This window comes from Hoplias malabaricus, chromosome 6, assembly GCF_029633855.1.
Source record: "Hoplias malabaricus isolate fHopMal1 chromosome 6, fHopMal1.hap1, whole genome shotgun sequence".
Classification (NCBI taxonomy): Eukaryota; Metazoa; Chordata; class Actinopteri; order Characiformes; family Erythrinidae; genus Hoplias; species Hoplias malabaricus.
This window is the reverse complement of record NC_089805.1, coordinates 31,000,404-31,014,083: the sequence shown is the minus strand read 5'-3', so window position 1 is coordinate 31,014,083 and position 13,680 is coordinate 31,000,404. Positions and strand designations below refer to the sequence as shown.

At 40.7% G+C, this 13,680-nt stretch overlaps 1 protein-coding gene across 3 annotated transcripts in view; it reads right to left on the bottom strand.

Annotated features, from left to right (window-relative positions):
* The window catches only part of csmd3b (CUB and Sushi multiple domains 3b), a 484,418-nt gene that overhangs the window by 61,625 nt on the left and 409,113 nt on the right, over positions 1-13,680 (bottom strand). For 2 of the 3 annotated variants that reach the window (XM_066675840.1, XM_066675839.1), the window contains exons 43-48: positions 12,011-12,188; positions 9,745-9,890; positions 7,036-7,116; positions 5,184-5,297; positions 3,896-4,084; positions 2,873-3,019 (exon numbers count right to left, since the gene is read on the bottom strand). In XM_066675840.1, coding sequence (XP_066531937.1) covers positions 2,873-3,019; positions 3,896-4,084; positions 5,184-5,297; positions 7,036-7,116; positions 9,745-9,890; positions 12,011-12,188 — 855 coding nt within the window. Of the gene's footprint in view, positions 1-2,860; positions 3,020-3,895; positions 4,085-5,183; positions 5,298-7,035; positions 7,117-9,744; positions 9,891-12,010; positions 12,189-13,680 lie in introns of all 3 variants that reach the window. The other variant, XM_066675838.1, reaches the window with a different exon arrangement.

The following is a 13,680-nucleotide window of genomic DNA, read 5'->3' as shown; positions in this document are numbered from 1 at the left end:
AGGTGAGGGAACTATTTTTGTCAGAGCGAAGAGGATGAGTCTCTCCCTCTCGGCCCGATTCCCCCTCCGGTCAAAGTCAACACACTATCTGACTGGACTGAACTTCACCCAAGATGAGAGGATTTAATGTCAGTTAGAGCTGGACTGCTACCACTGCAACTACTCCTATAGTTTTCTGAGGATATACTGCAGTCCAAAATTAGAGTTCCTTTTAAGCGGCCAAATTTGACATTTTCTTGTCTTACTTTACCCACAAGCTCAATTCTTACATGTTCATTGGTTTATGTTAACAAACATTAATACATTATATGTATGACTACTATTCTTTCTGTATGCTGTGAGTTCCTCAAGCTGATATGGTGCTTTATAACTGATATATGTCAATGACTGGCTGACATCTTCTCTGCACAATTTCAAAAGCTAAGCAGGCTGACTGAAATCCGCGCCCAAAAACACAAGTTGACAGGAGTGGTTCCTTAGGGTTAGCACATTAACTGTTTGACTGTGTCTTTGGTACACTGCAGTTTCAAAGCAGTAATCCTCAGCCATGGCACTGACTGCTTATTTTGTGAATGATAGGTCTTCTAGTGTATAAACAACACCACTTGGATATGTTAACAACTTAAAATATTGATTTTCTCCTGAGGGAAATTTTAATTGTTTTCCTCACACATTTCAATGACTCTCCAATAAACTATGATCTATGGAAACAACTCTCCTCATTACTTCAATATGAACTAGCAGGGTGATTGCTATACGCAGAACAGGCTGTTATTTGAAAAGGTGTTAATGGCTGTGGCAACCATAAATAATTAGAAAAGGGCTGTTTTGTTCATCTTAATTTGAATATCTACATTATGTGAACTATCTGTGTAAAGTAGTAAGTGTGTACCTGAGAAGAACCTACAGAGCAGTTTTCACAGAGAGCATTTTAGGTCATAGTGTGTGTGCCCAAGACATGTAGGCTGTCCCAATTCTTAGATATATTAAATATGCTGCCTACTGAGATACCTTAATCTGTCTGAATTTTAAGGCAGCTTTGAACCGTTCCTCAGAAGCGAAGGCAATCCCATGATGCATTGCAAGCACAACTCCTGTATATTTCACTCTTTTTAAAGAGCAAAAATAAACAAAACACATAATTAACTAACACATGTTACACCAGTTTTAACCAGAAAGAGATAGCAGATTAAGTTTTCTTTTACCCCTCCAGGCTTGGATCAGACAGAACAATGCTACCGGCGTTTTTAAACCCCATGCCCACTCCCTGTTCACTCTATTAGACACCTACTCCGCTGGTCCACTTCGTAGATGTGAAGTAAGAAACAGTAGCTCATCTGTTGCTGCACAGTTTGTGTTGGACATACTCTGCACGCTGTCTGCAGGACGCTGTTGGCTATAAATTGTTGGTGGATTATTCTATGTCCAGCAGTGACAGTGAGGTGTTTAAAAACTCCAGCAGGATCTGTGTTTGATCCAATCACACCAGCTTAACACATACTATCACACCACATCAATGTCATGATAGTGCTGAGAATGATCCACCAGCCAAATCGTACCTCCTCTTTGGTGGTCATGTGGGGGCCATGAGCATTAAAGCACAGGGTGACAGGGGCCAAACCACATTTGAAGAACAACAGATGGACTACAGTTTGTAATTGTAGTGTGAAAAAATAAGGTGAGTTTAATGTTTTGACTGACCAATGTATATACCTTATATATATTTATAAAAGTAATTAAGATATCAAGATAAATTACATTTACATTGTTACTTATGTTATTAACATGAAGAAAGTCCATATTTAAAATGAGTATCTTCACTGTATCTATATTTTTCAGTGCACTACGCTCAGAACATATACCTGGGTTCTTAACTATGCTTCCCTAAAGAGGTGCACTATATTAGCCTCTCTCTGGGAGAACCACAGAGCCACTGGGCATCTCATAGGTCTTACATGACCAGAGACTAACCCAGTCATCACATCCACTCTCACTGTGTCCTCTGTTCTGCAGAAGAACATACTCAGAGCGGACAAGCTTACACACTCCCCACCCACACAAAGACTCAGACAGTCAACACTTTCTTCACTCTCTTATGCATGCACATGATTGAACACTCACCTCAGGCATACAGTCTCTCTCTCTCTCTCTCTGACACTCACTCACACACACCCAGAGATGTGGAAGGAGGAGAGAAAGAGAGAGAGAGAGAGAAAGAGAAGGGGGGGGGGCAGTAAGGAATGGCGGGAGAGAGTAGTGTGTGGACAAGGAGTCCCCAGGCTTTGACTGACATCTCGAGTGGCATCTGTAGTAACATTAATATAGCGTACATCAAGGCCAATGGGCCATGGCCCCATGTCCCCCCGTCACTGTGATGCCCGCCTGTGTGTGTGTATACACTTAGCGGATAAAGCCTGGACCACTGAAGCCACAGCTGAACCACATACTGACATTTTAAAGCTAAGTACCTGGACTCCTCTTGCTCTCTTGGGTACAAACGACAAAAAGCGCAAAATCATTCACAGGAGTGCGCACACAAATTTAACCAGCCATGTAGCATGCCGCATGAGTCTCAAATTTACTTACACACAAGTGGGAGCGAACACAAAGACACACACACCGTGTATACTCACTACATACATATTTTACCTCATTTAATGTCCTCAAACTTAACCCTTCCCTGACTGTGGCACTCTTGCTCTGAGCTGCTTGTTTATGAATACCCACACACACACACACACACACACCCACACACCCACACACACACACGCGCACACCATGCTCATATCTGCATGCTTGCTCAGATAGATGAGCAGGAAAGTAACGTGCAATTTGAAAAGTGATTTAAATGGATACATACTTTGATACTCACCGACATAGCGGATGCGGAACCCCTTCTTATTGGTGCCATGGTCAGCTGACCAGCGCAGCAGGAGCTGGTGACCAGTGGTAGTGATGTTGAAGGGGGTGGAGAGGTCACCACTCAGAGTGGCCAGTGTCTGGCTGTGGATTGTTGGACCTACACACAGACACACACGCAAAAAAAAGTAAGGAGAGAGAAAAAAGGAAGCACAGCAAGTTGTGAAGTCACTGTGTTAAAAAGAAAAATCCACAAAATATAAAAGGCTTTTTTCTTTCCTATAGTTTGACTTTGTCTGTCTGAGAATCTTGTGTTAATGTTTAGCACAACATCCAGGAAAAATTGTTAATATCAAAGCCTTTTGCGGCTAAACATGTCTGTTTTATGTTCTAGCACAAAATACATTCCAGCTGGATTACTATCAATTCATGTTTCACATTTTATCTTTAGTCCTTTTATAGAGTTGCAGTGGAGTATAAAACATAGCTCGGCTGTCCAGAGTAGATGAGATGTTTGAATGTGCAATAAATCTGGACTCCAACTCCACAACAGCAGACTTTTATATTTTCAGCATAGTTTATGGTATGAACAACTACAGGTTTTTCAAAATGTCTGATAATTCCCTCAGAAGTGAGTTCATGTGGAAGACTACCCACACAATACTACAGCAGAAAGTTGCCACAGGCACTTGTTCTGTAGCTCACTTTAAATTCATATTTGTGTATCTACATTTATAATCATCTAAATATACAGCAGCTAGGAGATGTTGGGGTGTTGTAGTAGCTAGATATTGTTGGCATGACTTAAGATGTAACTTTCGATGAATTACTTTCCCATATTCACTAAATGGTTCTTGGATTCCCCCCCCCTCCTTTTAACATAACATAGGTATTCATAATCTAGAGCAAAGCATTTGTTTGTTTTTAAGGAAGTGAAAAGAAAAAAACCCCTCTGTGATCTAGAAATCCATTATGAGGCAACTGGGAGTGTTTGTGATATGCTGTAAAGTTTGCACTTTGCCAGGTATAAATGTACCATCAAAGACTTCCAGAATGTCGTATTCCTTCTCTGTCTGAAAGAACTCAAAATGCAGGGTGATATTGTAGCCCTTCTCCACATTGATGCTCCAGGAACACATCTGGAGGTTGGGGTAGCTGTCTGGATATCCAGGGCTCAGAATAACTCCAGTCGAGTCAAAGCGCACATCATGAGCAGGACATTGCACTGCCAGAGCAAACAGCACAAGAAAAGAAACACTCATTAGCTCTCAGGAAAAGAAACAACTCAGAGAGCTTATATTCTGAAAAACTGAATTTTATTACTAATTATTATATTTTATGCTGCCTGTAAATAGTCACAGTTATATTAAAACCTTGAATTTGTTTTTTTTTGGCATGCACTGTATATACCAGCTGCCATTTAGACTTTATGAAAAATGTACCTACACCAATGATTCAAAATGAAATTGTGTTACATTGCCTTACATTTAGACAGCAACAATATATTAATGTATGCTTTACTATTAAATTAGTATATAATCTCAATATGTCACAGCATACAATTCAACTGGCAAATATTAAAACCAACTAATCTTTGTGTAGTGACACACATTCCCAGTTTGAGCACAAGTTGAATGCAGAAATGCAGAGATGTTTATAATTAAAAGATAAACCACCCTTGAAAATATCTGTGTACACTTGTTTAGTTCAGACATTTATTTTTATCCCTAAAGTTCGAAACTGCTGCTACAAATCACTTCACTTTGTCTCCTTTTGTTTATCCCACTTTAAAATTCTGCTTTAATGACCAAAACCAATGACTGAGCTAAATGAGCGGGCTCACTGTTAGCAGGCACTCTCGCCAGTCTGAACAGAGGACAAACTCTCTCAAAGTGAGGGCTCCCTCATGGGGGGAAACAGTGGGCTATAAAAGATTAATGGCAGCAGCTGTTTGAGCCACTAAACACAGTGAGAGCCGCGTCACACAACACCTCCAAAATGGAGGAAACATGACGCAGCCTGACAGCCTTCAGGCGGACGAGCTTCTCTAACCATTAAACAAACTCTGTCTTTAATCAGGCTTTACTTTCACACAGATCTGTGAATAAGGCACATCTTAATAACAGCAAATTATAGCTGTTTCTGAGAAGTTGAGCAGAAAACGTTAGCTCTCATTCACATATATAATTACACTTGCAACATAACAGTACAGAAAGATCTGTTCATCCACATCATTAGATCTTCAAATTGAGTTGCAGTGTGTGTGTTTGTGTGTGTGTAACCAGATGATTTCCTGATTGTTGGATGAATGTTTAGAAACACACCTTGGCATGATGGAGGGGGTCCATCCATCTGCAGCCTCTCCCCTAGTCTGCATGTAAGAATCTCACTCCCCACCAGAGTAAACCCAGGGTGACAGCGATAACGGATAATATCACCTACAGGATAGAGAGGAGGGTGAATAACAGTGAATGTGAAAGAGAGAGAGAGAGAGAGAGAGAGAGAAAGAGAGAGAGAGATGATTAAGATACTGGTTAATTAACAGGGACAGCTAACCTGCACAGTCTTAATAGAGATAGATGCCACAGATATAGAGGTGGCATATATTTTTTAATTTACAGATGAAAAGTTGATAATTGAGCTGTAAAGGAGCGTCGGTCACAATGACTCTTTACTTGCTCCTCTCTTTCTCTCTAATGTATGTCATGATTAAAAAAAAATCCCACAGTGAAGATCATGAATCTTCTTCATAGCCTCCATCATCCATACCTTCCAATCTAAAAATAATCAGATGTCAGCAGCTGGCGAGTGTGAGTGGGATGATGTATGGAGCATTTCTGTGCGGAACAGCGCACATGGCTGGCCCGGTGTCTGGACAATGGACAAGGTGAATCCATCTCGCTTACTGTAATGGCCCACTTTTTGTAGCCAGGCTGATACTTCACCGTTAAAACAGAGGAGCTGTTCCTGTGCTGTGAACACACCCCTCCACTTACTCACATGACAGAGGGCATGAGGATGGAGCTGTACACAATGTATTCACCATTACAGAACAACTACCACATTGTTCCTCTTTTATGCTCTCTTCATGTTCTCTCAGAACCATTGCAACTGAAAGGTAATTTGTTATGTAGTGTTGTACAGTCGTAATTTGAAAGAAACAGAAGGTCTGACTAAGCTTGGGGCAACAGACTTTGTAACAAAAAATAAATGAACACAGCATATTGCATTTATAACCTATGAACTCTTAAGTGTGAGCATCCAAGATGGTCTACAAATTCCACATATTAGAGGAGGGGTTCTGGAGGGCTGGTGTTCAGCAAGGTTTGGTTATTTTCCAGTTAAACACACTCACTGAACATGGCAATTGAACCTGGCAGATGACTTGAAACAGGAGTGTGTGAGCAGAAAAATGACTACACCTCGCTGGACAACCATGCTGGAGTTGTTCACCTCTGTGTTAAGAGTAACATGGAAAATCAAATCTCTACAACTTTATGCTTATAAACATTTACAAACAATTTATTCCATTTATGGTTTTGTTGATGTGGCATTTGCACAGCAGCTCCTGCACTATGTACTACATACTCAAATCTAACACAGCATTCAACTTTTTGCACTGGTATTGTTTCTTAATAAACAGTCCTGCAGGTCTTGTTCCGGTTTTAAAACTGAAAACTATTTAATTACAGACAAAATGAGGATAAAACGAATATTTTTCTCTGAAGTGGTTGTGTGATAGAGCTGAACTGGTAGAGGTAGACGGGAAGCACTGTTTGCCTGGTTTCCTTGGTTTACCAACCTCTTATCACAGATTCTTTTTTCTTATTGTGTGTTTACTTTAAATGCTCCCATGAGTTCTAAGGCATCTTTGCTCTTCAGCTTAGATGCCCATGAGGAACGCAGTGCAGTTAGTTGCACCCTGACAGCATCCTTCTCCCACAGGTCTTGTGGAATACATGCCACTTGACAGAATGGTGTCAAACTTGATCGGGCACTGATTGACAAAGCATCATATACAACCCTCTATTTTTGTTCAAACGGTTATCACGCCTTTTTATCATGAGCCAAATCACAGGTTGCCACTGTCTGTGCTGTGACTCTGCAGGTCTGCTGTGTGAAAATTCTTTTGCTCAAACCCATTTTTAAGTGGAAAGAAGAAAAAAAGAATCCTACCGATCTCAAACTCATTATCCTCCATTAGGGCGTCTGCATTGGCCACTTCTGGTGGCGCCTGGCACACTCGCAACTGGTAAGCTGTGGATGAAGAAGAGTGATGATGAAAATTTATAAAGCTTTTCAGAGACCCAGAACACAGCATGCAGCCTGAGAACCCCATCTGCAAAAGCTTAAAATGACTGTTGATTTATCTCCAGAGTCACGAAAAGGCCCACAGGAATAGAAGGAGTTAAAAATGAGACGGCTAAACAGTCGTGTGGAAATGGAAGTGTCTCACACTCCGCTGCTGCTGTTTCCTAAGCTGGTCATTTGCATGAGGCTGTTGTGCAAGGTGAAGTGGAGGCCACGCTGAGCTGGCACTGAAGCAGATCTAATGACAGGGAGACCTGCAGAGGCAGCTAATGATGTGATTAAATACGGTGACACTGCAATGCATGGCAGGAAGACTACAGTGCAGCACAGAGACAGATAGCAGTGCCTTGACCACAGAGCGCTTCAACTAAACACAAGCCAATACCAACTTGTGTATCAGCACATTTAACCAGTCACAGAGGAATTACACCGTAACCCAGACTTTAGAGTGTAGTCACTTCGTTTACCCATTCCTAGTAGGAGACAATAGGTTACAATATTTTCATCTTTGGTGATATAACAACAAAATTTGTTCCTCTTTCAATAAAACTCCCTGTTGGTTTTATGCACCATCTTTTACTCGCTCACATCATGTACATATATGGCTTACAGTAAATGGCCATTGTTCCTAAGGGGGACATTGTCCTCCATGTTCCCCCTACACATTATCCAGAGGACAGACCACCACAGCCTTATCCATATTCATGAAACTAGAGAACTGGACAGAAAGGTCAAAACCTTGGAAAACTACCAGGAAGTCACAGGGGACCTGGGAAAACTAAAGAAACAAATAATGACCAGGAATTCCAGAATGTGACTTCACATCAAACAGTCCAACGTAGTATAAAACTATGCAAAGGTGAAAAAGTTCATATATGGAGGACCCAGGGTGGGAAAACAAATTACAGAGTGGAGTCACTGAATGTTTTCCATGACACCTAAACACAAATGGAGTAACTCGTGGATTTAATTGAAGATTTTATTCTTCTTACACCACAGCTTCTCCCTCGGTAAATATAGATAACAGTCAGTGTTTATGTTACCATAAGCACCACACAACTTATTCTGAGCATTAATTATTCCAGTGTTAATGAACTCCATGAGCAGGGCCTCAAGCAGATTGGAGGTTCTGTGCAGAGCTGTAATTGTGGAAACATCAGGCTGATTAAGATGGAGATCTTGAGGCTCAAGCGGCGCTTACTGGAGATGTAGAGGACGTGAGCAGGCAAAGGAGAAGAGCTGTATGCCAGCTTTTGTCTCGCCTCGGCTAATGGAGAGCCAAGTTTAAGCTCCAGACGTTCGGTCTGAAACAACACTAATTAACTATTGAGGCCCACTTAGCATGCGTCTTCCGCTCAACCTGCCTGCTGCTGATGAGGCTTGCTTCTATTCCTGAAGCAGAGGAGGGATATGGAAGTGTGAGAAAAGGGGCGGCCTGGTGAGCCAAGGCGGAGCTTCTGATCCACAGCCACAGCACTGAAGTTACCCATTAGTCTCCATGAGGGTCTCTTCATTTCACTCTCTAATCACAGTCCAAGAGCTCAGGAGGGGAAACTACATCTGCTTCTTTATTCTCACATTTCTTCCGAATGTGACAAATTCCACAGAGAACGAAGCTGTGGAACTGAGCATTAAAGCAGGGTGTCGGCTGTGTTTGGGATGTTGCAGAGCTCCTCTAATGTACTTTGAGCTTGGCTGATTGGGGGGATGGCACATTTGAAAGTGTGTTTGAAGCTCTTGATCATGTTCTGTACATTTTCTTGCTAAGTGCTGGTGGTACAAACCTTTAGATTTAGTGTGTAGGCTCTGAAGCATGATATCTCAACTCAGAAACTAGTAATGTCTCAAATATTACACCTAATAAAAGTTGTCTTTATGCTCTGGCATAACCACAAAATAGAATTTGTAGACTGTAATCACTAATCTCATGTTTGAATCAATTCCACAGAGAATAAATTACTGTGCTTCAGTGGACAAACCTCCACAGTATTACAGCACTTTTGTGGAAATAAACAAAATTAACTCACATCCACAGTGGTAAATGTGTGAAAATGTAAACATGTATTCAATGTGGCTGGCACTGGTGTGGTGGTGTGTCTAAACAACTAGAGTGCCACTTAAGACAATTCCCCTCTCTGAGTGTCAGACTGGTTAGTCATGGTGGACGGCTGCCACAGTCCCAGGATCGATTCGGGAGCATGTCGCAAATTATAAATACGGGCACACACAGATCAGTCCAAGAGCTTGCTCAGCTGCCTAATCTGTTTATGTCAACATAATCAGTGTCAATGCGCTCTGTGCCTGATCTCGAGTGCTGTTGTTTGTGTAGATGGAAGTGTGTAGTGGCTCAAACATGTGGATGGTACAAACAAGTGCTTGTCAATGGAAGTGTAGTACACCTCTTTCTGAAGAAGAGAATGTAATGTACCTTTAGGAAACACAACTAGACTTTATCACCACTGTTGTACCTTTAAAGGTACATTTAGACGTTTTGTACCTTGACCAATTATGTACCTCTAAAAAAATTAGACAGAAAATTAGGCCAATGAGACTGAACTGAGCCTGGCCTCTCACCGTGATAACTGAGGACGAAGAAGCCGCTGCCGCTGAAGTCGCTGTGGAACTTGATGAGGATCTGGTTGGAGGTGCTGTAGACAGACTCCAGGGCTGTGTTCCCACTGAACTGACCAATCTGTGGTGAGCTCTGATCTGGACCATCCCTATTAATGTCAGAAATTAAACATGTTAAATCTAGGTGAATAAGAGTAGAGCTTATAATTGTTATCTCATAATGGATATCTACCCTTTTTTACCATTTTAAGAGATTGTTTTCATCTTGAAACGTGTTAACACCAGCTATTAATCACATTTAGTAGAAAGATAACAGTTTAATCCATCCGTTTTAGAAGAGGTTAGAGTATGAAATGTATCAGCTTTTTAAAACCATTCAGAGATGAATGACTTTAAACACGACATAACATCAGAACAAAAATGCTGATGTTAAAAATGAGACCTGATCTGACAGAGCTGGAGGTAGTCTGGTTCAGGTCAGGTAGCCCACCTGTGCTCTGGCTGTGTATTAAGCAAACACAGCAGAAAAGCCCCAGCCTGGAAGAGGCTGTGCTTTGTCCATGTACTTTTTGACTGGACTAATGAGCTAGCAGACATTGTTTTATCTAGGTCACCTCTAACACATGCGATGGGTCAGTAAGAGCAGCACATGAAGGAGCTGATGTGGTGCCCTGAGAGCACTAAGAATTGTGTGTGTGCGCACGTGTGCATCTATGTGCTGGAATGCTGCACTGTCCACCTTGGCTTTCTGAAATGTCTGAAGTGTTCAAAAGCTGAAACAAACAACATAAATAAGATTGAGATGACGTTAAATAAATTAAATCCCAACAATGCAGCCTCAAGCCCAGCTGAAGATGCATTATTTAAACGTGTCTGTAGGAGAGAGTGTGCAGACACCAATAATACATTAAAGGGACGCTCTAGAATTAGTCTCTAACAAAAGGGACCTCTGCTACAAGAGAGCAGGATGGACATTAATTACTGACAGTCATGCTGGGTTTCATTTAGTCTATTATTACAAATCCCACGCAATAGCAATATCAAAGCACTGTGAAGGACAATTACTCCAAAAAAGAATGACTCTCAACAAAACAGCCAGCTGCACAGGTCTGAATGTGTAAGTGAAATCTGACGACAGATTCACACTCACCTTTTTATTACCACAGACTACAGGTACAAAACTTATATATCTCTTTTTCAGGGCTAAGAAAGGAGAATAACAATAGAATGGAATATAAATGCCTGTGAATTGTATTGGCCAGATCATTGTTTTGTTCACTTAAACGCCTCGTTGTTTTTTTAATCACTGCACATAGCTTTCTCATTGTTTTCTACTTTCTGGCAACAAAAGAAAATCCTAGGAATTTTTGCTTTTACCCCTTTGGGGTTATCTTTAGATCTGCACGACTAACGCGGCAAACCAAATGAGCCATTTTACCATAAAGAGACAAAAAGTGGTGACTATGGTAATAAGTCAGGAGTACACCTAATTGGCAAAGTTTTTTTCCTAAAGGGTAAGAGAGAGACAAAGCTCAGTGGAGAAAGGAATTCAAATAAGTTGGGGAATGCAAAGATTTTTAAACTTGTTTAATTAAAGCCTCCACACATTCTAATGCAAAACAAAATGGAAAGCAGAGCTCTTAGGAACAGCACTTTTAAAGCAAACTGAAGCTTTGCCCCACTGCATTCAGCACTAAAGTGTGTGAATAAATAAGAAAGAAAACAGTAGATAAGTGGAAGTTAACTTCAGGTATTCATGGATGCGAAATATCCTTTGGAGGGATCTCACAGTTAAACAGTCACGGTGCTTGATGTTTCTAAGAATTTGCTTCAACCGAACTATTAAAACACCCATGTCCTCAAGATAACCAACACAATGTAAAAGCCAAAGTGTCTAAAGTATCCTGGTTACAGGATGGGAGATATGCTGTTGAATATGCATTTCCCCTTCTAAGGCACATGAGGGAGTGGCTTTGGGGCCTTTACAGGAAAATTGTTGGATGTGCTCTACAGAGAGTTTCCTCCTTTCAAGGAAGTTTCTGTGGATCTCTCGGGACCTGCTCCTCCTCCAGGCTGAAAGTCGATTAACACTTTTAGCCCTGTTATCAGTCAAATCTCTCAGCAGGGCTGGCCTACTTCACTTTGGTGTTATTAGCACAGAAACCTGCTCCGACAGTGCCACTTGCTATTGATCACAGGCTGATGAATATTAATTGGTTCACTATTAAGTATGTCATTACATATTCATAAGATGTATATGAGCTCCTACCACACAGTGATGTAGTCGTAGATGGGCTCAGTGCTGAGGACTGTAAAATTGATGTAGATGCCATTCCCAGGTGGCACCCTCACACTCCACACACAGTCCTGGAAGTTGGGGTACTCGGCAGGATGGCCGGGAGAAAAAATGGTGCCGTTCATGGCCGTGATGTTTCCTCCACACAGAGCTGTTTGATGGCAGACAAATCACTGTTTTATCACTGATGTCCATTAAAACAGTGTTTCAGCCAAACGTTAAAAAAATAAAATTGTTTTTCACAATTTCTCCTTATCCCAAACATATCACTAAACCAAGAAAAGTTTACAGTTTTCCACTGATGTTTTTTATAGTTACACATAAATAAAGCATCTTTCTAGACACCCAAAAATGCATTACAATCAACACTGCACAGAAAGGCATTACATTCAACACTTAAACAACACACACACGCTAAGGTTAGAAGTGACCGCCAAAGGCACACAGTGTACTCTGAACCAGGAACGACCATCCATCTGCAGGACTGCATCAGGGACTGGGGGGTTCACACAGGATAGAGTGACCATCCATATCTGGGCGCACACACACCATGGTGACCACTCACACCAGGAGAGTTTTTGTAGTAGCCAATCACCTTGCCATCCATGGGAGGAAACCGGAAACCCATGCAGACAGAGGGAAAACATGAAAACTTCACTCCGATGGGTCTTGAACCAAAGATCCCACTGCTAAGAGGCGAACGTGCTAACCACCAAACTATTGTGTTCAAGTTATAAGACTACCATAGCTAAAAAATAATGAATGATTGTATATTCATTATAAAATTTACACATTCAGAAATGTCACTGCACTTTTAAGTGCCTTTATTTATTTCTGATGTCTTCCTAGCTAATCTTAAGATATCCAACATATCTTTCAATGTGTATAGACACACAACAAAATATATTGGTTTATAGCTACAGAGGAAATCTACAGATATGAAAAGTGTTGAAGATAAAATGCACTTAACAAGAAAAGGCTGTATATGTGTGTTTACATTAAATATCCAATATTCACAAAATTAAATTAATACATTGGTCATTTCCTCTCATTTGTCTATTTTTATTTTTATTATGATTTGTATTTTATTTTATTTTTATTTATTTATTTATTTTTGTCCCTGAAGGTTCAACATTTACATGAGCACAATATTAGCATGTCAACAGATTGAAGTGCTTGTTTGAAGAAGATTTTATTATTCTGCCAGTGTAAATGATAAAATAAGTCACATTCAAGGTGGTCAGTAGCTCATTTTTGACAGACAAAAGGTGAAAGAGCATGTATTGAAAAGTCAGCCTAGAAAGTCTACAAATGAAACGCTCTGATGATCTAGTACATCAGAACTTCACCTATGACTACGCTCTGAAAGACAAAGAAAATGCTGTTGCCACATAAACCAGGGGGCAATTGTTTTTATCATAAGGACACATGCCATCATTCAGCATTAAGAGCTGGGTTTCTATTATCAGAGATCAGAATAAGAGTCTAAGCCTTAAGCATATTTCTTTTGTCACCCCACCACCTGGTATTTCATAAACAAGGAGTAAGTGATGGCATCTTTCTGTATCCCTTTAAAATAAAAAACAGTAAGTTCACAGGACTAGGGTCATTCAATTTCAGAACCCTATCAAAGCACTGAATGA